General features: G+C 59.7%; 10 protein-coding genes across 10 annotated transcripts; 3 read left to right on the forward strand and 7 right to left on the reverse strand.

Moving 5' to 3' along the window:
* Positions 1-120: 120 nt before the first annotated feature.
* On the forward strand, positions 121-1,175 carry HRG_09517 (vps51/Vps67 domain-containing protein; the record flags this gene model as incomplete). The annotated part of the gene is made up of 3 exons (XM_044867988.1): positions 121-240; positions 301-636; positions 765-1,175. 3 exons carry the CDS (start codon positions 121-123, stop codon positions 1,173-1,175), a joined length of 867 nt encoding a protein of 288 aa, XP_044717248.1.
* A 137-nt stretch (positions 1,176-1,312) lies between these two features.
* HRG_09518 (NIF3 (NGG1p interacting factor 3) domain-containing protein) lies at positions 1,313-2,350 on the reverse strand (the record flags this gene model as incomplete). Its single annotated transcript, XM_044867989.1, has 3 exons — positions 1,313-1,977; positions 2,033-2,196; positions 2,253-2,350. 3 exons carry the CDS (start codon positions 2,348-2,350, stop codon positions 1,313-1,315), a joined length of 927 nt encoding a protein of 308 aa, XP_044717249.1.
* Positions 2,351-2,957: 607 nt separating this feature from the next.
* On the forward strand, positions 2,958-3,496 carry HRG_09519 (bolA-like protein; the record flags this gene model as incomplete). The annotated part of the gene is made up of 2 exons (XM_044867990.1): positions 2,958-3,048; positions 3,297-3,496. The coding sequence occupies 2 exons, from the start codon at positions 2,958-2,960 to the stop codon at positions 3,494-3,496; spliced, it is 291 nt and encodes a 96-aa protein (XP_044717250.1).
* A 502-nt stretch (positions 3,497-3,998) lies between these two features.
* On the reverse strand, positions 3,999-6,485 carry HRG_09520 (non-SMC mitotic condensation complex subunit 1 domain-containing protein; the record flags this gene model as incomplete). The annotated part of the gene is made up of 5 exons (XM_044867991.1): positions 3,999-4,631; positions 4,696-4,872; positions 4,942-5,510; positions 5,564-6,201; positions 6,256-6,485. 5 exons carry the CDS (start codon positions 6,483-6,485, stop codon positions 3,999-4,001), a joined length of 2,247 nt encoding a protein of 748 aa, XP_044717251.1.
* Positions 6,486-7,361: 876 nt separating this feature from the next.
* HRG_09521 (ATP dependent DNA ligase domain-containing protein) lies at positions 7,362-10,073 on the reverse strand (the record flags this gene model as incomplete). The annotated part of the gene is made up of 4 exons (XM_044867992.1): positions 7,362-8,984; positions 9,032-9,394; positions 9,441-9,531; positions 9,589-10,073. The coding sequence occupies 4 exons, from the start codon at positions 10,071-10,073 to the stop codon at positions 7,362-7,364; spliced, it is 2,562 nt and encodes an 853-aa protein (XP_044717252.1).
* A 411-nt stretch (positions 10,074-10,484) lies between these two features.
* On the forward strand, positions 10,485-11,390 carry HRG_09522 (CSN8/PSMD8/EIF3K family domain-containing protein; the record flags this gene model as incomplete). The annotated part of the gene is made up of 2 exons (XM_044867993.1): positions 10,485-10,648; positions 10,856-11,390. 2 exons carry the CDS (start codon positions 10,485-10,487, stop codon positions 11,388-11,390), a joined length of 699 nt encoding a protein of 232 aa, XP_044717253.1.
* Positions 11,391-11,666: 276 nt separating this feature from the next.
* Positions 11,667-13,004, reverse strand: HRG_09523 (uncharacterized protein; the record flags this gene model as incomplete). The annotated part of the gene is made up of 4 exons (XM_044867994.1): positions 11,667-12,372; positions 12,448-12,557; positions 12,615-12,818; positions 12,885-13,004. The coding sequence occupies 4 exons, from the start codon at positions 13,002-13,004 to the stop codon at positions 11,667-11,669; spliced, it is 1,140 nt and encodes a 379-aa protein (XP_044717254.1).
* Positions 13,005-13,320: 316 nt separating this feature from the next.
* Positions 13,321-15,244, reverse strand: HRG_09524 (TCP-1/cpn60 chaperonin family domain-containing protein; the record flags this gene model as incomplete). Its single annotated transcript, XM_044867995.1, has 6 exons — positions 13,321-13,565; positions 13,623-14,622; positions 14,678-14,914; positions 14,971-14,992; positions 15,050-15,144; positions 15,203-15,244. 6 exons carry the CDS (start codon positions 15,242-15,244, stop codon positions 13,321-13,323), a joined length of 1,641 nt encoding a protein of 546 aa, XP_044717255.1.
* A 408-nt stretch (positions 15,245-15,652) lies between these two features.
* HRG_09525 (MYND finger domain-containing protein) lies at positions 15,653-19,389 on the reverse strand (the record flags this gene model as incomplete). Its single annotated transcript, XM_044867996.1, has 4 exons — positions 15,653-17,089; positions 17,141-19,038; positions 19,096-19,146; positions 19,218-19,389. The coding sequence occupies 4 exons, from the start codon at positions 19,387-19,389 to the stop codon at positions 15,653-15,655; spliced, it is 3,558 nt and encodes a 1,185-aa protein (XP_044717256.1).
* Positions 19,390-20,163: 774 nt separating this feature from the next.
* On the reverse strand, positions 20,164-22,669 carry HRG_09526 (C2H2 transcription factor Swi5; the record flags this gene model as incomplete). Its single annotated transcript, XM_044867997.1, has 4 exons — positions 20,164-21,238; positions 21,296-21,815; positions 21,868-22,414; positions 22,460-22,669. The coding sequence occupies 4 exons, from the start codon at positions 22,667-22,669 to the stop codon at positions 20,164-20,166; spliced, it is 2,352 nt and encodes a 783-aa protein (XP_044717257.1).
* Positions 22,670-23,561: the final 892 nt, after the last annotated feature.

The following is a 23,561-nucleotide window of genomic DNA, read 5'->3' on the forward strand; positions in this document are numbered from 1 at the left end:
CGCGCAAACCCGCCATCGCACTCCTCAACCAGCTCTCCTCCGTGCTCCAACGCCGTCCTCCTCGCCCAACTCCCTTCCGACCTCCCTCCGCCCCCACGAACACACCTCGACCCCGGGGCCATGTCGACGATTGCCTCCCCCCGCGACCCGCCGCCCCTCCGCCGCCCCTCCAGCACGCCCACCTCGCCGCCGCCCAGCCGTCCGTCCCTCGACCTCGTCCGCTCCGGCGTGGCATCCCCCGTCGACAACGCGCCGCCATGGTCCTCGTCGCAGCGGCAGCAGTCTCCCCATGCGCAACAGCCTCCACCCGCCGCCGGTGCCGCGGCCGCCGGTGGTCCCCCGCGCCGCTCCAACCGCGCCGCCCTCCGCGAGTACTACAAGCTGCGCTCTCCGCCGCCGCCGGCGCTGCCGCGCATCGAGGTTCCCGACTCCGAGGTGCCGGCTAGCGACCTCGATGCCCCGGACTTTGACTCGGTCGCCTATGTTGAGGACTTGGTGGCGCGTTGCAGCCTCGAGGATCTGTTGCGTCTCTATGCCCGAGTTGTGGGCGAGGTCAGGGCACTTGATGCCGAGAAGAAGGCCCTGGTCTACGACAACTATAGCAAGCTCATCACAGCGACCGAGACGATACGAAAGGTGCGTCGCTGCTTGATCTAGCCCAGGTGTCTTCCGATATCCCATGCCCCTACTGCCCTTCAAGTCCCAATTGATCGCTGAGAGAGTCCTTGAGCAGGACAGGTGGGCTAACGCAACCTCGTCCCCAGATGCGCGCCAACATGGATCCTCTAAAACCCCTGGCATCAACCCTCGACCCCGCCATTGCGCAAATATACAGGCAAGCGTCGTCCATACGGCAAGCGACGCGCGAGACAGTGCCGGCACCCGACTCGGACGAGTGGAGAGCAAGAGAGGCACAGGCACGGAGACGCAAGACGAGACAGCTTGCAGCCGAGGCGCTCGCGACGCCGCAGCGGCTACGCGAGCTGGTGCGGCAGGGCAAGACGGACGAGGCGTCGAGACAGTGGGAGCTGCCGCGAAGGCTGCTGGTGTCGTGGATGGACAGGGGCGTGGGCGGCGACGACGTTCAAGCTTGCATCGACGAGGGAGACGCCGTGTTTGGGCCGACGACGAGCGAGCCTGGGTCGGAGAGGACGTCGAGGGATGCGAACCGGTGACGGCAGCGCGAGAGGACGGTAGAAATGGAAGCCGAACAAGTTCTCGAGGCTGTTTTCGTCGCGCACGCCCCCTGACTATGCCGACGCCTCCGTTACTCTACATTACGGCCGTGTCCTTGTTTTCTGTGCTCGCTTTCTCAGTCCAATTCGCCCACGTCGAGAATCGTAAAGGGATCTTGATCGTGCTCGCTCAAGACCACCTCTGCCTCTGGCACGGTCTCTCTCAGCAGCTCCTGCAGGCGGGGCCGCAGTACGTCGTGGAGGTAGGCTCTCTCTGAGTTGCTGTGAAAGACCTGGACGAGCGTCCTGCCCTGCTGAACCGCCCTCAGGGCCGAGTGGTGGCTGGTCTCGCCCATCACCAAGAGGTCCACGTCGGCGCCCTTGAGCACGTCGTAGCCACTGCCGGCGCACACGGCGAAGCTGCGAACCGTCGTGGCGCGCACGTCGGCGCCGACGGGGCGGGCGACCATGACGTGGCGCAGGCCGCCGAGGCCCCGTGCGAGGCGGCGCAGGATCTCGGGCAGGGGCACGGCCTGGTCAAAGTGGCCGACGGCGCCGTAGCCGGCGGGCGAGTGCGAGTCGGGGACCTTGGCGGCGGGGGCGCAGGGGACGGCGACGGAGCGGGCGGAGCGGTGGGGGCCCGAGACGATGTCGGCGAGCCAAGTGTTGAGGCCGGCGGGCGCGGCGTCGACGGCCGTGTGCGGGCAGTAGACGGCGATGCCGGCCTGGGCCAGGCGCAGGAGGGTGGCTTGCTGAGGGTCCTTGTGCGTGATGGACTTGAGGCCGGAGAAGATGAAGGGGTCTTGGGGACAAGTCAGCAAGAGGTGACACGGAAGAAGGAGGTTTCTTGTACGCACGATAGCTGACAATGACGCTGGCTCCCTGGCCGATGGCGTCGGCCGCGACTTGAAAGGTCAAGTCATTGGTCACCAGCACCTTTGGTTTCTCGTCCCCTGTCTCTTCGTTGCCGACCAGGAGGCCGACATTGTCCCACGATCGGTCGGCGAGCTCTTCAGGATACCTAAACGACGGGCATGAGTACACGGGTAGCGGCAAGAGCAAGAGCATGCATCGCACAGCTTCCTCATCGAGTCGGCCACCAGCTGGGTAAACCGGGACGGCCGGACCTGCCAGGCGCCCCAGGCTCCTCGTGCCGATGCGCCGGTGGCGGCCATGACGCGCGATTGGGGCTGGCGCCGAGCGGCGGATGAGCTGAGTCTCCGGATCTGGATGCTGGAGCGGCGGCGAGGCGCGGTGCTGCCGGCAAGTGGTGGAGGCGGGTTTCGAAGCTGCGCGAGGGGCGTTGGCGAGGGGCGTGGACAGGTGACGATGGCGGTGGACGAAAAAGAACGGAGACGGGGCCCGGGTCGAGATGGCCGCATGTCTCTGGAGGAGGAAAAGGAAGCTCGATTCCGTCCTCTTTTTTTTTTCTCGGCCAATTAATTGTTCACGCGAATATTATCCCGTAGAAGCTCTTTTCCAAGAGCGGCAGCATTGATTAGTTAGCGCAGCGGGACTTCAGTCCTTAGCACCACTGCGATGAGCTCATCGGCGCCATGACATAAGTAAGCATGGACCAGCTAAGACACTTTCTGTATTTAAATGCATCTAATCAATCGCATCTCCTCTCCTCGGCTGCCGCAACAAAGTCACGCCAACACAAAAGAACAATTTTCGAAACAGGAACAAACAACGCCAAGAGCAAGCAGCCACCCAGACTCGAAAGCGAAGGAGATTCTCGGAAGCCAACGTCCAGACCTTGGGCACCGACTGAAGCCCAGCATGGCCGACGTCGCCGTCACAGATGCCGGCCTGCGCCAGACCATCACGGAGCGCCTCGACGCCGTCCACGTCGAGGTGACGGACATGTCGGGTGGGTCAGCACGCACTCGCATCACTTGCTGTATTCAGGCTTGCTGACTTGGGATGCCTGATGGGGGTGAGCCAGTGAGAGGGGGAGGATGAGAGGGAGCCAGAAAGGGATGTGGGTGTCTATATCACAGAATGACCACCTATCCGCCGAGAGCAAACAGGAGGAGCAACAGAGAGAATGGAACCCCCTCTTTCTTCTTCTCCCCTCTCTCCGCCCCCCTCTCTTCATCCCCCGGGCACCCGGAACAGGCGGATGCGGCCAAGCCTTCGCCGCCCTCATCGTCTCCCCCCAGTTCACCGGCCTCAACTCCCTCAAGCGCCACCGCCGCGTCAACGCCGCCCTCAGGGACGAAATCGCCGCCATCCACGCCTGGACCGCAAAGTGCCGCACCCCGGACGAGTGGGAGCGCGACAAGGCCGCCGAGCCCGTCGAGGGCATGGGGGCGTGACATCATCCCCTTTCTGTCTGGCCTTTTTACACGCATCTATATATCCATCTACGTTACGTCTCCCCTTGGGACTTTTTAAGTCAATGGGCGCAAGGAGGGTCGAGTCTGTTGGTTGGCATCGAAGACATGGAAGGACAAGACTGCTGCGTCACGCGAACATGGGAAAGGAAGTACGGCCGAGGCAAGGCTGGCCGCGATAGAATGAAGGCAACATGTGAGGACAAGGACGGCTGGATGGCTAAAGTCTCGCACCTTGGTTAACATGAGAGGGAAAGACGGCGCCTTGGAATCTCCAATCTTTCTCATCAGGGAGGGAGAGACGGCGCCACGGACGCCAGAGCCGAATCACCAACGCCTGAGGGCAACGCCTTTATCAAATCACCTTGGTTGTATCATCATGTGCGACACTCTTTAATTTGATGTAGCCTCGTGGCCCATTGACTCAAAAACACCTTCCCCCTATATGCCCTCCCAGCCAAACGAGCAACAATACAAACACTGTCTACAGCAGTCCCAACAAGTCGTCGCTATCCTTTTTAGGCGCCTGCGCGCCGCCCTCTTGCGCGTTTTGCAGCTGCATCGCCGCCGGCAGCGGCTGGTTGGCCTGCGTCCCGCCAAAGCTCAGCCCGTCGAATCCGCCCATGAGGTCATTCATCCCGCTCCCTCCTCCCTCTGCCGCCGGCCCGCCGCCGCCGCTTGTCGGTGGGGGAGCGTCAAACATGCTCATCATGTCCGCCATGCCCCCCGACGCGGGCCCGCCCGAGGGACTGGCCACGCGGTCCGGCGTCCCGCTGGCGCTCTGCTGCTCTTGTGATGCCGGCGCCGCCCCGTCAAAGTCAATGTCCAGCAGGTTCTCTACGTTGCTTTGCGGAGCCCCGCCGCCCGTGCCGTTGGCACCCGCCCCGACCGCCATCGACGCCGCGATGGGGTTTTCCGCCGCGTTCTGCCGCTGCTCCATGATGGCTGCCCGCTGGATCTCGTCGGCTCCGTAACGGCCCGCGCCGACAAACGACTCCGGGGGCTTGTGATAAACCGACGCCAGTGTCGACAGTTCGGCCAGCAGCTGTTCTAGCAGCGCCGGCGGCAGGCTGGTCATGGTGGTCGAGATGGTGGGTTTCTGGGATAGGATGATGTTCTACGAATCCGTCAGCACTTGCGCTCATCCGCTTCTGTCCGTCTTGTCTGATGCTCCGACTCACCTTGGCCACGTCCAGATCGCCCGAGAGGAGCCGCCAATAGACATATGCTCTGTCGCGGATGTCTGGGTTGTCGTTCTCGGCCGTGGCGAACTGTAGCACCTTTTGAACAAGGCCCTGCGTGTTTCCAGGCTTCTTCAGGAACAGCTTCACGACGGCCGTCAAGATCTGGAGTTGCGTCTGGCTCCCTGTTAGCGGACGAGACGGAAAGGGAGATGCAGCGCGCGGGGCAGGGTTCGGCTCCAGTACCTGGGTAAATTCTTCCATGAATCCCTCGACAAAGCTCTCGAGGATCTGGTCTGCATTGTTAATCTTCTCCGCATACTCGCCCACGATCCAGATGAGAGATCCGCGTGCGTCTGGCTCGTCCAGCTCGTCAATGTGCTTGCACAGGGACGGTATGACGCCCTCGTAGCCGGGATACTTTCGCAGAATGTCCTTGATGACGACGACGACCTCCTGGACCACGTAGTTGACCTTTGTCGAGATGAGGTCCTCGAGCGCCTGGACGCACCTTGCACTGGCGTTCTCAATCTTGATGGCCACCTGTCCAATGGCCTTGACTGCCCTCCGCACAAAGTCCATGTCCACCTCGAGGGCGTACTCTTTCAGCTCGGCAAGAAGTTGCTCGTAGTTCTTCTCGTTTGCTATCCGCACCATGATTTCGAGTTTCTGGAGCTTGACGTACGGCGGGTCGTTGTACTTGCAGAAGAAGACGCGCAGTTCCTTGCTGAGGATGTCTGGCTTGGCCTGGAGCAAGAGGTCAATGTTTCGCAGCGCCACGTACTGCACCTCGGGGGCAGAGGCGACCAGGGTGACTGGTCCAGTCATCAGCAAAGGCACACGGCATGTCCAACATGTGTCGACGTACCCAGGGGAGGGGCCATCTTCTTGAGAAGTGACCTGACCATCTCAGGGTTGACAGCCTTCATGTGAATAAAAACGACCTTGATGGCGGCCAAGACGACGCCGGGGTTGACGTGTTGAAACTGCGGCACGACCCTCTCGCAAATGTGCTCGGCCTCCTTCTCGTCGAGCGACTGGTAGTCGGCCAGGGTGCTCAGGATGGTGATTCGGCCCCATTCGGTGCACTCGTTGAGGGCCATGAGGAGCTTCTTGAGGGTGGGCGAGGTGACGACGAGCGCTCTCGTCTCGGGGGCCGTCTCGGTGATTTCGGCCAGGGCCTGGACCGAGTTTGCGACCACCATGGGGTTCGGGTCCCCAATCAGCTCCTGCAGCGATTCGAGGAAGCCGTTTTCTATGCACATGGTTGGGTTCAGGTCAAAGAGCTTGGCGACGCAGATGGCCGCCGTCTTGCGGACGTAGGGTGACTCGTCCCGCAGCGTCTTGCGCAGCGGCTCCTCCATGTAGTCGACCATCTTGTCGACGCGGATGCAGCCCATGGTGCGGATGGCCAGGGCTCGTATCAGCGGGTTCGGATCTTCTGAGTCTTGCACGAAGGTGTTGACGGCGAGGATGCAGAGGTCGGGGTGCGATTTGGCGTAGTTCCTGGCCTCACGTGTCAGCGATATCGCCTCATGGCGACCAGAGATCTAGACGCACATGAGGTATAGATAGACGAGCTTCTTCTGGTCGAGGTCGCCCGTGGCGATGTTCTTGAGGACGTCGGGAAACAGGGCAGAGACGTCCTTGCCGAGCGTCATGGCCATGATTGTCTTTTGGATCGACTCCTTGCGCTCGTAGGCATACTGGGAGACCAGGCCCGCCCGTAGCTCAAAGGTCTCGCCCTTGCGCGGCGCGGCAAAGGCGCCGCGGATGCGATTCACCGCCATCGAGCGTCTCGGGAGGGTGGAGATGGGTCGGTCAGGTTGAGCACGATGCCCGGCGACGGCGACGGCGATGTGGAAGCCGGTGGTGGGCTCGACTGTAGCAAACAAGGCATTCGTCGCGCCTCGGTTGCAGGGCAGCGCTCGGGACTCGCCTCGCGTCAGCCGATGCAGGGGCGGGTTGGAGCAGACGGCCGTTTGTTCGTGGATGGTGTGTTGTAGCCAAAGGGACGGGAGCTCGCTGGTGACGGCGCTTCGGGCAGGCAACCCCTAACCTTAGTTATGCCCCGTGGCTGCATCTGCTAACAAGTTGCGCCTGACTGTACTTCTTGCTGAGTGTTCATCCGCGCATGGAGAAAGTACCGGGTATTAGTCAACGTGCCCCATGTCTGCAACTCACTGCAACCAGGCCATCGACAAACCATCGGCCGTCTCTTCATCAGAACAACGTCTCGCTACCAGTGCGGAGATAGGGCTCAGGCTGTTCGTCCAGACCCCGGACCGCTCCCTCTTCATGACTCTGCCGGCCGGCCAGTAACCCGACAAAGCCGAGCCGCAATGGTAACCCCCGACCCGGAGCCTGATTGCTCGACCAGGCTCCATCAAACTTACACTCGTCAACAGGCCAACTTCCCAAATCTCCGCAGGCTCTTTATCGAAGCCAGGACTGATGACGAGGAGAGAGCCGTCTCCAGAAAGGCCGTGCGTGCCCATCCGTCGGCGAGCACCCGCTCGTGCTAATCTCTACCAGTTCTACAATGCCGTTCTCTTCATGGGATCCGTCGCCGTCTTCAGTTTAATCGCACAAAAACTTAATGCGGGCAAATGAATCTCTCTTTCCGCCTTCAAGAGGGCACGCATCTCTTATGCGTCCGTTTCTGTCTACTCGTGGTCCTCGTCGTCGCCATACTCCTGCACGGGCTCTTCCTTGCTGTCCTTGTCTGTCGAAGCCTTTGCTTCCTGCTTCCTCCAGAGCCCCGCCAGGAATTCGCTGGTGCTGGCCTCGTCGATGCTCTTGTCCTCTCTCTTCTTCAGGAACCGAGGAAATCTCAAGCTCAGGCCTCGCTCGTCGCTCACGAGGCCTATCGCGGCCGTGTACGTCGGGCTCAGCGTTATGTCTGCAAAGGCCATCTCCCAGACCTCTTGCGGCTCAAACCACACGTCCGGGCGTGGCCCAGAATACTCGACGAAGCTGGGCTTTTGTAAACGTGTGTTCTTCGACTCCCCGCTTTCCGCGCCCTCGTCGTAAAACGCCTTGTTTGCCTTGTAAAACGCATCCGTGAAGCCAGACATGCACTTGCAGATGGCCTCCAGACTTCCGCTCTCTTCATTGCGCACCGCCAGGAGAATGGGCGACCACCACATTGCCTTGCGTCCTTGCCCGTGCCACCCAGCTACAGGAATGAGATCCAGCGTATCGAAGCTCGAGTTGTAGTCCTTCTTGACTTTGAGCCAGGAATCGAGTCGTTTGTCCGGTTCATACGTCGCCAGCAGCGGTTTCCTGCGAGACTTGGGCTTCTTGTCGTCGGTGTCGGCGGTGCCCCCGCTTTTGGGCTTTTGTTTGAACTTGGACTTGGACTTTGGCATTGACAATTTCTCAGCCTCTGCCGGGCCCGTGTCCTCCACGTCGCCGAGATATGGCACTGCAGGCAGGTTGTCGAGAATCTTGACCATGATGCCTTCGCACTTGCTGTCCGTGGCGGACTTGAAGAATTCGAGAACAGCTTCTGAGTCCCCGGAGGTGGCGTCGAGGCTCTTTACCCAAGTGAAGTGGTGAGGGATCTCAACGAACAGCGACCGCAGGAGCTCTCTCCGCTCTCTAAAGGGACGATCCAGGAGAGGCTGGCCATTGAGATACATGAGGTCAAACGAGAAGAGACAGACGTCGACCTTGATGGCATCGATGGCAACATCCTTGCGCGCACGATTCGTCAGTGCCTGGAAGTTCTTGAGCGCACCCGTCTCTCGGTCGACGGCGACAACTTCTCCTTCCATGATGAAGCTGCCGACACCTTCTCCTCGGATTCTGGGTACCAGCTCGACAAGATCGGGATACTTGTCGGTCATGAGCTCCAGGTGTCGAGAGAAGATGGACACTTTGCCTTGCTCATCGCAGTGTATCTGTGCTCTCTGCCCGTCGTACTTGAACTCGCAGGCAAAGTCTCGTCCTTGCAGCTTTGTCAGCATCTCGGACAAGTCTCGCGTGATGCTTCCCAGCATTGGTCGAAGAGGAATATGCAGTGTCAAGTCACAGCGAACCAGAAGCTCCTGAGTGACGCCAGTCTCGAGAAGAACCGGTATCAGGTCATTGTAGTTTGGTCGCCGTGCGAAACAAGCCTTCACAGTCTCCTCGGCCTTGCCCCAGACTTCGGCCAGTTCATCTTTGCGCAGTGTGCTCAATCCCGAAACAGACTTGAGCGGGTAGTCGGCGGCTGGCGGACGTGAAAGCAAGAATGCTCGTGACAGCGCAATGAGCATCGTCGTCTTCACGGCGCCTATTCTGAGCTTCAAGGATGTCAGTGCGGGTATGAATAGAGGAGGGAACGACCAACATGCTGGCAAAGAGTCCGCACGATGAAGCGGCTCTCTTCTCCTCCTCTCGCATCTTGAAGGAGTCGATCTACAATCCGCTGCTTGGCTTCGTTGCTCCCTTGGCCCTGGCTTGTTGCGATCTTGACAAGAGACTGGTAGACCCCCTTTATCGTCAGGGGCTTGGGCTTCCTCAGAGTAAAGCTCTGCTTCTTCTTTGCCTCAAAGGCCACGTCTCCCGCATCGCCGTATTTGTCGTAGATTGCTTTGAGTGCGCGATTGTCCAGGCCACAAACCTGCCTCAGAGCCTTGGATATTGCCGAGCCGCCCAGCCCCAATTCCATGGAGATGTATGGCGGAGATATGGAGTTGGTCGCCAGCCAGACCTGCCCTGGTTAGCACTGGATAAAGACGCGGCGGGGTCGAGCTTACAGCTGGCAGCAGACTGGAGAAATCTCCCTCAATCAATACTCTCAGGCAGTTTACCAGAGTGTCCACGATTTTTATGCGACTCGTTGTGGCACTGACAAGGACAAAGCACCTCGTGAGAAGGGCATACGAGGCATTGCCACCCTCCGACGCCCAATGCTCCCGCAGCTGTGACACATATTTCGACGAGTCAAACGTGAGAGGCGACTCGTCCAGTGGAATGAACGCGTTTACTTCATCCTCAGCCATGCCTGCAGACTGGAGGCTCAGCGTAGACTTGGACGTCCTGGCGGGGGGGTCTGGGTTCTTTGACTCGGCGACGTCTGCGGCTGGGGGATTCGCCTTCGCTCTAAATATCATTGATTTTCTCGGTGACCCTGGGTTGGCATCGCCGGCTTCGCCTCTGAGGCCATTGTCTTCGCTTTTGGCTTCATTCGCTGCCTCCAAATCCCATTCTGCCTGAAGTTTGCGGGCCAGCTCCTCGTCTGTGAGCTCAGTCGCAGCTTCGCTCGGGGCCTCATTCACGGCCGATCCATTCCCTTTCTGCTTCAAGAAAAAATACTCGAGCCCTTTGGGTTGCGTTGCTGCCGATTTGGTTCCATTGTTCAGCTTCTTCTTCTTGAGTGGGCTGGACATTGCTCGGTGAGCTGAGCAGTGGTGGTGTCAGTAAAGCTTCACCCGAAACCGACCGAGTAAGCAGGCGACGAATTTGTTGAATTCAGCGCATGGCTTGCACTTGCAACTCTTCATCAAAGCCCAGACATGATTCCGAAATCGTAGGCACGTTGCTCCCACCAGCGACTTGCCGCGCTGCCCGATGACGCTGCAAACGCGACACCACGTGACTGTATTGGCCGGGGTATTGTCTGGGTCGACAGCTCGGCATCGGCACGGAATAACGGCAGGCTCCGCTCCTCCCACAAGCGACATGCTTCACACAATTGAAAACTTCCACCGCCCCACCATCGCGAGTCTCTCCCTCCTCGAATTCACTCCCCCCTCAACACTCAAGCGGCGGAAGGAAAGCCCTTCTCGAAGCCCGGCAAGATGAACGGCGAAGACCCACCCGAGCGGCCCGATTACATCACCAGCATCATCAACGGCCTCGAGCGGTACAATCCAGAGGCCGTCGGCTCACTCGAGACGTATCTGACGGAGCAATGCGATCAGAAGTATTGCGACTGCAGTGCCAACCGGACACTGCTGAAGCTGTGAGTGGTGCTCCCCCGCGGGCCAGTGGGCCTTCTCTTCTTGTCCCATTGTGATGATTAGACGTGAACGTTTCCTATTACCTGATTGCGACGGCTCTTATCGGCCCAGTCTCTCATGAAGTTAGCTATTAGCTCTATCTGACCAGCCTCTCTCCCCCATCGTCATGCTGCATGTCTGTGCAGGCGCATTAAACTGACTGGCAACAGCTACCAACTTAATCCTGACCGGATCAAGGATGAGGTCGTCACCAACGTCCTCGTCAAAGCCATGACGCAGTTCCCCTCGGCACAATTCTCTCTCGCACTCCACCTTATCAACCCCTCGGTCGCCGCCACGGGCGAGCTGCACGAGGCCCTGACCAAGCTGCGCACGCTCAACTCCCAGCTCGAGGGCGCGCAGTACACCCAGTTCTGGGCCAACGTGGACGGCGACGACCTCTGCGCCGACCTCGTCGCCGATATCTCGGGCTTCGAGGACATGATCCGGCACCGCATCGCCTTGCTGGTCTCGCAGGCTTTTAGGGAGATTAACCTCAGCCACCTGGAATCATGGCTCGGCCTGAGCGAGGACGCCACCAAGAAGTTCGTCATGGATGTCTGCGGCTGGGGGGTCGACGGCGACGGCAGCATCAAGATCCCTTCGAATCCGGACAATGAGGCTAAGAAGGCGGAGATTCGCGAGGACGTCAACGTCGACCAGTTTGCGAGGGTGATTCGGAGGTCCTGGGAGACGACCGCATGAGCACTGGACGGTACGCGGGGGGACTTGGTAATCATGCCGAACCATGACGCGAAAGAGCTGCGAGCATGGCGGCATGGCGGCGTGTGGTGGTGGGAGACGAAGGATGATTCACGTTTGGCGTTATACAGGACATGTCATTGGAAGTAAAGAGAACGGAGAGAGGAGAGAACGTGGAGAGGAAGAAATGAAGCATCAAGGTCCAACAAGCGGACTCAGAATGCAGTCTCTTGGTAAACGTCATGCCTCGTCGTCTCCGTCGTCTCATTGGAGCGACGATCACTTTTGCTTGGTCAACTCCTCCCACTGCACGCCAACCCATTCCTCGAGATAGCCAGCGTCGCCCGGGGCGGTATGTCTAGGCACACAGTCGCGCCCGCAGACGCCGACAATGATGGTACCCCACTCCATGCCCTCGAGGCTCAGGTCACCAGCCTCAAGCTCAGTAATGGCATTGGGAGTCAACTGCACCTCAAACACGCGGCGGGCGCCGCAGTTTGCGCACCCAGGAATAGCACTTGCGCCGGCGGCGAGGCGCTGCCCCACGCAGTCCGTCTTGGAGTAGAGCAGCGGCGCGCCGGCAAACTCGTAGCGAATGACCTGGTCCGGGTTCTGCGCGAGGCGGTCGGCGAATTTCTGGAACGCCGCGTCCATGGCCGACTCAAAGGCCTCGCGGTCGAGCGCCGACGGCTCGGGCGCGTCGGCGTCGTCGAGGCGCGCGTGGTCGGGCACCTTTTCCGGCGTCGGGTCCAGCGTCTCGTAGTCGGCGTCGGACAGGTACGACGTCGGGTATGGCTTGGGCTGCTCCGCGGCCTCGGGCCATGGCTCGGCGGCGGCGGCGGCGGCGGCGGCGGCGACGGCTGAGTGGGACGGCGGCGTCGGCGCGTTCAGGGTGAGGCTTTCGGCAAAGGTCTTGGTGAGGGCCGGCACCGGTGACTGGGCCTTGTTCCCCGTGCTGGACGCTGGCTCGCTGGCAAAGGGGTTGCTGTGATTGTTGGAAGAGGCGAGCGGCAATGATGACGGGGGCGCAGAACTGAATGGATTCACGTTTGTCGCAAACGGATTCCCTCCACTCCCCAGGGCCTTTGCGCCCCCAAACAGAGCATCGCCCAGTCCGCCAGCAGGCCCGCTGTCCGTCCGGGGCGCTTCCGCCTCGGATACGTGCGTTCCCTCCTCCCGCGGCAGCGTCTCCCCCTGCAGCGCGCCCACCTCGCCCTGCTCCCATACCCTAACGCCCCTCAGTGCGCAGACGCTGCCCTCCTTGCGCCGACAGGCATGTCTGCGACACGCAAGGACGTATAGCCGCCTCTCGTGGCCCGGGAAGCGCTCGGGCAGCTCCCCGTTGAGCTGCAGCAGCAAGACCATCAAGTCGCCGCAGGCCTTGCACCGTGCGAGGGCCGCTGACGGTGCCTTTTCGGCTTCGAGCCAGTCCTACACTCACCCACTGTTAGCCGTCAAAGAGCAGCGCCAAAGGGTTTGGGGGGGTGAGAAACGTACGGGACGGCCTCCCAGTTTGCTAATGGCATCTTCGTCGGCGTCCCTTGACGCGTAGCCAAGGAGAACGTTTGTCTCTGTGTAGTCTCCCTCGGTCGAGTCGGAGTCGTAGTCGGTGGCCATTGTGTCCGACCAGGCAAGCCTTGATCGAGCCGTGGAAGCTTGCGATGGTGGGGGTTCGTCTTTGATTTTTTGATTTTTTTCTTACATGCGCCTGAGGCGGAGGGGCCCTGAGCAGGGGAGGGGCTCTACCTACTTAGTGCCCGATCATCCCCCTTCAGGCCCCTGTCGGCACTCTGTACTGAATAGTACCTACCGTCGTCAATGTTGAAGGCATGCCTGTCAGGCTTTGATACATGCACATGGATCCATAATGTATCAGAGCCGTTGTAGCTCGTCTAATGCAAGTCTAAACACCACATCAACTACCTTCCCCCATTTACATGTGGTCGTCGGGCCCATCCATGCCCGGGCCCGGTCCGCCTTGCCTGCCCATCTGTCGAGCCTTCAGCAACTCATCGCAGAGCAACAGGTTCGACGCGATGCTCGAGCTCGACGCAATCGAGTTCCTCAGCACGCGGAACGAGTCGAAGACGCCCTCGAGCTCGGGATCCATCGTCTCGCCAGTCTCCAGGTTCAAGCCAACCACCTCGCCCTCGGAATGCTCATCCCGCATCGTGGCAACTGCGTAGTCAGGTCAGTCAAAGGGGCTCCATGCACGTTGGATCAAGAAGCACTTACGGGCATCCTGAATGTCGTGTCCCGCATTGGCGGCTAGGGTCTTGGGAATGATGAGAAGCGCGTCGGCAAAGGCCTCCACGCCCCATTTCGCCTTGCCCTTGACCGTCTTGGAAAACGCGTCGCTCTTCAGGTGAGTGGCGCAGGCCACCTGGAAAGCTCCGGCGCCTGGCACGACGCTCTTGTCGACAATCATGTTGTACACGCTCCTCAGCCCGTCTCGGACGGCGTCCGTCACTTGGGAGATGGTGTGTTGGTTAGGGCCTTTGATCATGATGGTGACCGACTTGGGGTCCTTGACCTCCTCCACAAACGTGTACTTCTCCTCGCCCAGCGTCTGCTCATAGACGAGGCCGGCCCAGCCCAGAACTTCGGGGGACAAGTCGTCGACGCTGTTCTGAGAGGTGCCGCCGCATATCAGCTGCAGCCGCTCCATGTTTCTCCGCTTGGCCCGACGAAGCGCCAGGATGCCATTCTTGGCCAGCACGTCCAAAGAGAGAGGGTCGATGCCCTTCTGGTTGATGATGACAAAGTTCTTCTTGCCGTCGGTGCCGCAGAGCTCCTGCTTGAGCTCCACAATCTTCTTGAGCTTGGCGTCGATGAACCGGCGTTCGCTCTCCACCAGCTTATCGCGCTGGTCGGCGTTTGAGTAGAAAAAGCCCGAGTTGATCTCCGTCTTCTCGTACTCGAGGCCGACGTTGAGGGTCAGGATATAGCAGTTCTCCAGTCGCTTCGGCATGTCTGGATGCCGGGCGCCGTGGTCCAGAGCAAGTCCCCGAATCAGCTGCGTGTCTGAGGCTGAGCGATGCTGCATCTTCATAATCTCCACCATGTGCAAGTCGGGCTTAGCGGGCGCTTGGTAGATGGCAAGCACGGCGTCGACAATGTCGGGGGTGAGCTTCTGGGCCAAGCTGGCGTTGAGCTTGGTGGCGAGGGAGGTGCGCGCGACGTTGAGGAGCAGTTCTCGGTCCACCTCTTTGGGCAGCTTGAAGGAGTCCAGGAACTGGCGCAGCATTGTCAGTCTTTACGCAGAGAGGTGAGCGTCCCGAGACACGAACCTTGAGCGCCTCGATCTTTGCAATCTCGAAGCCGTCGGTGATGATCCGGGGATGCAGTCCTTCCGAGATGTACCGGTCTGCCTGCTTCAACAGCTCGCCGACCAACAGCACGACCGAGGTGGTGCCGTCTCCGCAGATGTCGTCTTGCGCTGTCGCGGCTCGGGCAATCATGACGGCCGTCGGGTTCTGGATCTGCATCTCGCGCAGCAGCACGTTTCCGTCCTTTGTGAGCTTGATCTGTGTCTGGCGTCAGCACGGGGGCTTGTTCTCCTGAGGCGTCGAGGCCGCTGTACCTGTCCAGCACCGTCGACGAGCCTGGAAAGCAGTCAGCAAATGGCGACTTTGTGCAAGCTGGAAAGCATCTCTCCTCACATCTTGATGGTGCCCAGAGGCCCCAGGTTGGACTTGAGGACATCCTGCAAGCCCACGCCGGCATTGATGTTGACCTTGAGAGCTTCGCCCCTCCTCTGCAGCAAGTCGAGTTAGCACGTGTCGGGCCAGCTGGGGCCTTCTGCAAAGACGTACGCGGGACTCGGCCTTTGGGTTGAGCAGTTGCGCGGCCGACATTGTGATGCTTGGAGGCTAAATTGTCGGCGTCGGATGGATGCTGGTGTGGTGTCGCGGCAACAGGTACCCGCACGAAGTGATGAAATGGAGGCGCTGGGCTTTTTTTCTGCCCCTCCCACTGAGAGCGGTGAGGCCGGACGCTGCTCGGTGAGGGGCCAATCAGAGAGCTCTGGTTCCTAGACGTGCAATCGAGAATCATGGCGAGGCCAACAAGTATCTTGCGCAATTAGAAGAAGCGTCAATTCATTGCTTTGCTGCTTTGCTCTTCCAATTCCTCGTTCGGAAGAATATTCTGTCATTTATCTTTGGCCGCGCGGCCGCATCATTTCTCACCAGCTTCTTCATTCTGGTCTAGCAGTCTTCATGCCCAAACACCAGACCCCATATTCCTCCCATGGGTTTGCGATATTAGTTCCCTCTTTTACACTCTGTGCGATGCTTCTTCCAGTCCTTCTTCTGACACTCTTCCGAGCAATACTTGGCCCGCATGCACCTCGTGCACTTCTTCAACGTGACAGCCTGGGCCCCTCCCTCCCCCCTGCCGCAACCATGACACCTCTCACTGATGGTCGTCTGAGGCGCGGCCCCGTCCATCATGTCTGCAAATGACGAGTCAACCGCGTCCTCGACAAAGGGAACGGCATATGTTGGGCTGATGGCGACGCGGACCGCGTTCGGTGCCGCCGCATCCCACTCCGGGAGCGACACAAAGTCCTTGGGCAGTTTGCCATTGCCGCAGGAACAGACGACCTGCTTGCCCGGCTCGATGCTCAACGGCACTGTAGCCCCTTTCCGCCTGTATTCGCATTTTTGCACATGGCCCCACGTTCGACATCGCTCCACCAGAGACGGGAGTGCCCTCTTCCAGAGAATCAGCTCGGCGTCGTTGACGTTGAGCATGCAGCACTCGAGCGATTGAATGATGATCAGGAAAGACTTGAACCGCTCCGAGGTTATGAGCTCCATCGTGAGCGGGATTACTGCTGCGTCGAGCACGACCGAGGCTGCGTCGCCGTCCAGCCGCATGGCCGACACGAGGATGAGCATGTGCACGCCGCCCCTTTCCGGGTGGTTTATGGCGAACAAGCCAGTCTGCCCTCCTTGAAGGCCGGAAACAAGCATGAACATGGTGAAAATCGACTCTTTGAAGTTGACGCGTGGGTTCTCGGATATGCCGCTCTTGGCGTCAGTCACCTTGCGCAGCTGCATTTCTCGAGCTGAAAACTGCAGAGATGTTTGCGTGTTCAGCCACCTCATCGCGGCCTTGTCATCCATATTCAAGACAGGGAGATTGACCAAGTTGACATGTGGCGTATTCAACGTCACGGGCAGACCGGCGGGAGACAGCCTCGTCGGATAGATGAAGTCGGCAAGGCTGTCTGAGACGACTGGGTCGGCCAGAGGTGCGATGACCTCGACATAGCCAGTTGTGCGAGCGATGCGTGTTTTGCTGTCCGCCTTGGTGACGGGGACGGGAAACCTCAAGGGGCAGACGAGCTCGTCGCGTCCAAAGACGACTTCGATGACAAAGGGGTCCTGCTGCCGCAGTTCGATCGGGGCCTTGTCCCGTAGAAGACTCTTGCCTCTGCCTGAGGAGATGTCGACGTGGCCCGTCACTGTGGAAATGCGCGATTCCGACGCAGGCACCTCGGCTGAGATCTTGACCCTCTGATCCTTGCTCTCTTCGCCAGCGGCATCTTCAAATGGCGTCACGCCGCCACAAGCAACGCGATGAGCCGACTGGCCAGGCATGAGCCTCGAGACAAACACTCTTTTCTCGTCCCCGAGTCGAGTCTCGAAGACTGACATGGACATGCCGAGGATGGGTCCATATAGCATTGTGCCCTGCGCCGAGGGCGGTATGGAAAGCCCAAGCAATGCCGTTGTCGGCTCCACCTGGAGCGAGGCTGTGGGAACAACAAAGGAGGCGATCAGAGGCGACGAGCCCTCCCATCCGAGCTCGTCTTGTTCCATCACAACAGCGGCGTCCTCGCCGGCATTGGACTTGACATTGCCAAAGGTGATGTGCACGACGCTGTATATATTGTGCCACTGGTTTGTCGCAGCAGGGCTGGCCCTGAGAGAGCCGACAAGCGTGGGCGAGGCTAGCTTGTTCTTTTGGGACAAGTCGTACAGTCGAACAAACGCCTCTCGGGGCACCACGAATGTGACGGCAACGGCTGGGGGTATATCCCTCCACCCCTTAAGAGGGCCAGCATCAGGCTGCGTCTTGACCTCGTTGAGCAGCCACGGCTCCGTGCTGACCCCCAGCAGGTGCATTTGAACGCCAAGTTCCTGTACTTGGTTGCTGGACAGCGCAATCGTGCGGTCCTGTGCGATGGAGTCGAGAAGGCCCGAGCACACCTGTGACCAGTCGGTCTTGACCCGGCTCTTGACAAGCTGCAGGAGCGTGGCGAAGCTGCCTCTGTGATAGTGGGAGTACGTGGCGCTTCTCGAGAATGGCGAAGCGGCAGCGAGGCCGGCTCGATAGCTTTCCCACTGGAACATGTCAAGATATATCTGAAAGAGCAGACGGCAGAGGGTCTGGGCCTCAATGTGCAACCGGCCGCGTCCTCCAAACTGGCCCGAGAACTGGTCGTCTCTCTTCCAGGCCAGGCGGCTGTGCAGTTGCGTTTCCTTGCCTGTGCTGGACTCTTTGGTCATAAGGCCGAGAAATACTTCAACTACGTGGGACTCGCACTTTGCGTTGGTCCAGTACTGCACGGGGCTGACGCCCAGCAGAAGCGAGACGGTCGGCGCGTGTCCGCAGAGAAGGCTGTCAAAGGCCCGCTGTTGCGAATCGTGCCGCTTGATCATCAGCTCCGTGTAGACGGTGGCCCAGGGCTTTTGCTTCATCAGCGGAGCCGTGGCGATGACTACGTTGAGCGTCCCCAGGTGGTCCGACAGGTTGGAGGTATCAACCATGTCGAACGCCGCCGGGCCCTCGCGGCCGCTCCCGTAGGCAGTCTCGTCGAGAGCAAGCAGCTTCAGCTCAAACTGGCGCCTGTACCAGTTTGCCGAGGAACTGCCAGAAGCAGAAACGTGCTGCAGCGTATGGCAGAGGGCGAGTGCCTCTGCCACTGCAAATCGCAGCACAATGCCGCGCTTGACTGCCAGCCGGAACGCGGCGATCCATTCCCGAAACTGCGCCATGGCCGCCGCACCCGCCCTAAACGCCGGGACCGGATCCTTGAGCTCGAGGGGAGAGTGAGGGGAGAGCGGCGCAAAGGCAGTCGCGAGATGGTAGCCCAAGATCGGGTCTGTGCCGTAGTGGAGTATCCCATGCTCAGAGACCAAGGCCGCGAACATGGGGTTGGGGACCGGATCCGCAATCTTTCTCGCAGTCACTGTGCCCTCGTTCCAGTACTGGTTGCCTGCCCTGACAAGCTCATCCACGGCCGACATTGAAAGGGGGGCCGCAGAGCGCATGGCAGCCAGGTTAGATCCGTTGCCGAGCTGCCGAGCGCGAGAATCTGTCGAGGCCTTCGAGTGCCGGATGAAGGCGTCTTTGAAGGCCTTGTTGCCGCGGTTCTGGGACCCGCGCATGACAAGGCGGCAAATTCGACGGACGTCGTCAAGGGTATCGCGGTCGCAGAACTTGAGGGTGCGACCATACGGGCCGTCACGCCATGCCTCGACTGACTTTAGGAGGGGCAGGATCTTTTCCGTCTGTTGAAGAATGAGCTGTGCGGTGGAATCGTCCAAGTAGAGGTGGTAGTAAATGTCCCAGAGCGAGCCCTCGGTGACCTTGGCGTCGTCATCGAGGATCAGGGTCAACAGAATGATATTGCGTCCTGGCGAATGTTAATAATGTATATTTCCAGCCATTGTGCGACGAGGTATTCGCTCACCAATGATTCGCTCGTCATAGTCACAGCAGGTAATGTCGAGCTTTCGGGGCACTGGATACAGAGTCAGATCACGAAGACGGCAAGAGAGTAAGGCAAAGAGGCAGGCTAGAAGTGAAGCTCACCGAGTCCACGTTCGACATAAGCTGTAAATAAAACGTTCCTCAAGTCGCCACACCCGAGCGTGAGAATGTCGGCGTCCTGCCCATGGGGGATGCTTCTTGTCAGGCTGGTCGCGGGCGTGTTGCCGACAGCGTAGAGCCAGCTCAGCCGATTCGCGACGGTTGGAGTCAGCATGTTTGTGGTTCTTTGCTTGTTCTCGAGGCCGAGCCAGCTTGGCGGATCGAGACGTGGCAATGTCTTGATGCCACAAATACGGCGTTTTGTTTGCTTGGGCGTAGAGGTGAAGATTCACGGTGAGCGAGGGCGGGCTGAGGTGAAGCCCCCACGGCCTGTAGAAGTTGGGGGCACCAAAGTACTTTTTGGTGGGGGCCAGTTTCGCCGTCGATTCACTCTGCTCGTCTGTGTCACAACCTACATACAGCATACATCGCTGTTGACTCCACACGAATTGGTAAAGCACGGTTCAACGCAAGTTGATTCGCATTTCTCTCAGATGCCAAAGCATGTCGTCGGAAACTCCAGCAGCGCAAAACCGCCCAAAGCCCCGTTGCCAGGTCCCTTGGCTCTTAAACAGGAAATCAAAATGCAAATCCTTTCGCCCTTGCATCGAAACGGGCCAGTTTTTCTAAGCCAGTCCGTCGTGAATCCTCATATTGTACAGACATTGTCCTGGAGTCTCCCCCTGACCAACCCGCCAGATTCGCCGCCGCCGCCGCCGCCGTCGTCCCTGTTCGCAACCGCCATTACATCCTTGTCGTGGGGGAGAAAGCTGCCGTGCAAAGTAACGCGTCGAGAGCGTGGCGCCGAGCCGAGATTGCTCGAGCCGTCGAATCAAAAGGGAATCGAACGAGAAAAACAGTCCCAAAGCTGAGCGTGACGTTACTTCATAATCAGTACATACCGCGGTTATGTGGCAAGAGAGGCATGTTCAGAAGGCGACTGCATGTTTCAGCTGCTGCCGAAAAACATGTCGTCGCTGTTGAACATGCCCACGTTGTCAAACTCTTCGTCAAACTTGGTCATCATGAGCATGTGCGAGTCGCGATCCAACTGAGCCAGGCCGTCGTCGTTGGTGAACTGGAGCAGCAGATCCTCGTCCGGGTCGCCGATGCCCGGGGGCATGGCTGCGCCCATGTTTGCCGGATCCACCATTCCGCTTGCCGAAGCCATGGCGGCCGCCATGTCGTCGCAACCTCCCGGGCCGCCAAAGCTGGCGTCGAAGAATGGAGCCGCCGGCGGCGAAGACGACTGCGATAGCTCGGGCGGCGTCGTGTAGTGGCTCGCGACGCTCTTGGCTGGTGTCGCCGGGTTGGACAGCGTCTTCTCCATCATGTCGTCGGGGGAAACGAACGAATGCACGCTCGCAGTCGGCGATGGCGCGGCTTCGACGGCCGTCGGGGGGGGGATGGGCATCATGTTAGGCATCGGCGCCGAGGAGTACGAGGCGGTCTTGCCGACCCCCAGATCCACCACATCGTCCAGCATGTTGTAGTCATTGTCCGGCGAGTTGACAGCCGAGCTGTCCGAGTAGCCCGACATTGACGACGTGGAGCTGATGGACATGTTCTTCCTACGTTGGCGGGCTGACTTTGCCGTCCGCTCCTCCATGTCTGGGCGATTCTTGCGCGGCCGGCCTCGCTTCACCACCTTGCGCACGATGCCGTCAAAGGCGCCAATGCACATGCCTCGCTGGCGGTGGCGGGTCAGGGCATCGTGCCTGGCAAAGCTGTTGCCGCACTCGCACGGGTAGGGCTTGACTCCGGTGTGGATCTTGGCGTGCCTCTTGAGGTCGTGCTGCCGAACGAAGCACTTCTTGCACGTCGGACACTGGTACTGGCGGTCGTTGAGGTGCGTCTGGACGTGCGACTTGATGTTCTCCTTGCGCCCAAACTTCTTGCCGCAGTCATCAAACAGACACGTCCACTTGCCATCGGTCGTCTCGGGGCTGCGGATGTACTGCGCAATCTCCTCAATTGTCACTCCCGTCTCCGTCTTGGTCTCCTCGATGTTGATGCTCGCGATACTGGCGGCACTGGCAACACTCGCGACGCTGGCGATGCTGGCGATGCTGTCGACCGACTCGTTGCGCCGGTGCGGCGATGCTCTTCTCGACGGAGCACTTGAACCGGCTTCGCCGAGGCCCGGGGGAGGGAACCGGGGCATTTCTGGATTGTCATCGAACCCCCCCAGGAACTGCCCCATGTGCTGCGCATCTGCGGGCGACGGATGGTGCAGGTCTGCGGCCTGATGGAGAGCGTCTCCCTCAAAGCCCAGGTCGTCGTATCTGCCCTCCAACTTGGCGAACTGGCTCCGCAGGGCGTTCATGTCCACAAACTCAGGGGCCTGCGCCTGCACTCCGACGAATCTTTTGGCGTTGGGCATTCTGTTTGAACGCGGCGGACTAGGCTGTGCAGGGCTCCTCTCGGCTTGCTGCCGCATCTCCTGGAACATGTTGGGGGCGCGCTGGTTTGACCGGTTGCGCATCGGCTTGATGGTTTCCTCCATGGACTCGTCATAGTCGTCGTGAAACCTGTCAGGCCGCTGCTCACGCTTTGTCGTCCGGTCATGGGGGGTCTCCATTGGCGTGGGAGGATAGTAGTCTGCTCCGCTCGTCAGCCGTCTCTCTTCTTCTTGACCAGGGCCACAACGTACTGTTTCCATTCTGGTTGGGAGGCGTCATTGGCCTCTGCATTCCTTCCATGCCCATATTCTCATACTTGTGAACCCGGTCCACGATGCCGTTGCTGATTCTCCTCGAGTTTCTCCGAGAGGCGTCTTCTGGAGTCCAGTTCTGGCCGGAGGGACTTTCTGGGAAGTTGACGAAGGTGGGTGTGGTGAGATCGCTTTCGTTGGTGTAGAGCTCGAACTCCTTGGCCTCGCCCATGTTGTTGGCAAAGCTCTCCTGGTTCTTCTGCATCATGAGGTTCAACTGGGCTCCGTAGGGGTTGAAGGGGATGGAGCTTGTGTCGAAACACGGTGCCGGGTTGAACCGGTTAGTCTGCGGCGTCGCATGGGGAGACATGAGGTAGCTCTCGCGATCGCCAAGTGCCATTGAGGCGTACTGCGGCGGCGGCGGCGGCGCTTGATGCTGCTGCTGCTGCGGTTGAGGCGGCCGCCGCTGCTGCTGCTGATGATGATGGTGGTGGGTGCCCGGGCGTGCTTGTAGGCGTTGCTGCTGCGCTTCTCGCAGAACGTGATGCTGCGGATTGGGTGCTAGTCCGTGGTTGTTAGTACTCATACTTACCTTGTAATCCTGCCGTGTCGTAGGCGACGCCATTTGCTGTTGTCGTCGAGTGTCGAGGCTGAGACCGCGGCGGTGGCCGGCGGCCTGCCTTTGCTGGTTGGCGTTGGGCAAGGTCGGGATCTTCACGCCCTCAAAGGCAGAGGGTGTCGAGCTTTGGCGGCGATGCTGCCTCTGCCTGGCGTGAAGCCCTGTGGTCGGATTGGACAGCATATTGGTCGCAAGGGGAGTCCGGAAAGGGGGAACGTTGTCGTCGGTCGAAGTTGTTGTCGAAGGGAAACCGTTTTGGTCCGAAACTGTTGTGCAACCGTCCTGTTAGGATGCCTCCCCAGACAGACACACCCTCTTGCAGGCCTCTTTTCTCTCTCGCGCATCCGTGGGATGTGCCGACTCACCTCACGCAGCGCAAGCACAGAGCGCCGGGCTAGGGGAGCGTCGTGGTCGCGCTCAGTAGAGGGCGGTATTTGCTACCACGAACAAGTTTGGGGTATATACGCCTTGTTCAGGCGATGAGCAGTGTGGTTTGTGAACAAGAAGAGCTTTGGCCTCTCTCGAGTGTGTTTCTTTCTCTCTGCCGGAGATGGCAGTGGGAAAAATGTGTGTGTAGAGAGAGAGGCTGGCTCGTCCTCCTTGAGATGCTATCGAGAGTAACGATAGAGGATTGGGGAAGTGGGTTCGGGATGCAGCAGGGCGCAGATGAATGTGACGGGGCAGCGGCAAGGTGTACTGGGCGGCTTGCCTGTTGACAGGTTGCCATGGCAACACGGCCGCCAGACCGCACACCATCACGTCACCACGGCGCCCAGATGCTAAGACATTCCTTAGACCTGCTCCGCCGTCTGGGCGAGGAAGAAAAAAATTCATGTTCATGCACTGGTTTGCGGAGACTTGCCAAGGCCTGGGGAGAGCGACGCCAAGGTTGCTTTGGCCGATCGGGGCGGCCGTCGAACAAACAGCCCGAGTTTCTCTGCTGCTCGACCAAGCGGGCGGCCGTGGCCTTGCAGTCAAACAGCCAAGCAAGCCTGCTGTTGCTCTTTCGGGAGTCTCTTTTCTTTCCATTCATTCACGGTGCTGGCCCTACGCCGAAGCCTCGGTGAGACAGTCG

This window comes from Hirsutella rhossiliensis, assembly GCF_020360975.1.
Source record: "Hirsutella rhossiliensis strain HR02 chromosome Unknown scaffold00012, whole genome shotgun sequence".
NCBI lineage: Eukaryota > Fungi > Ascomycota > Sordariomycetes > Hypocreales > Ophiocordycipitaceae > Hirsutella > Hirsutella rhossiliensis.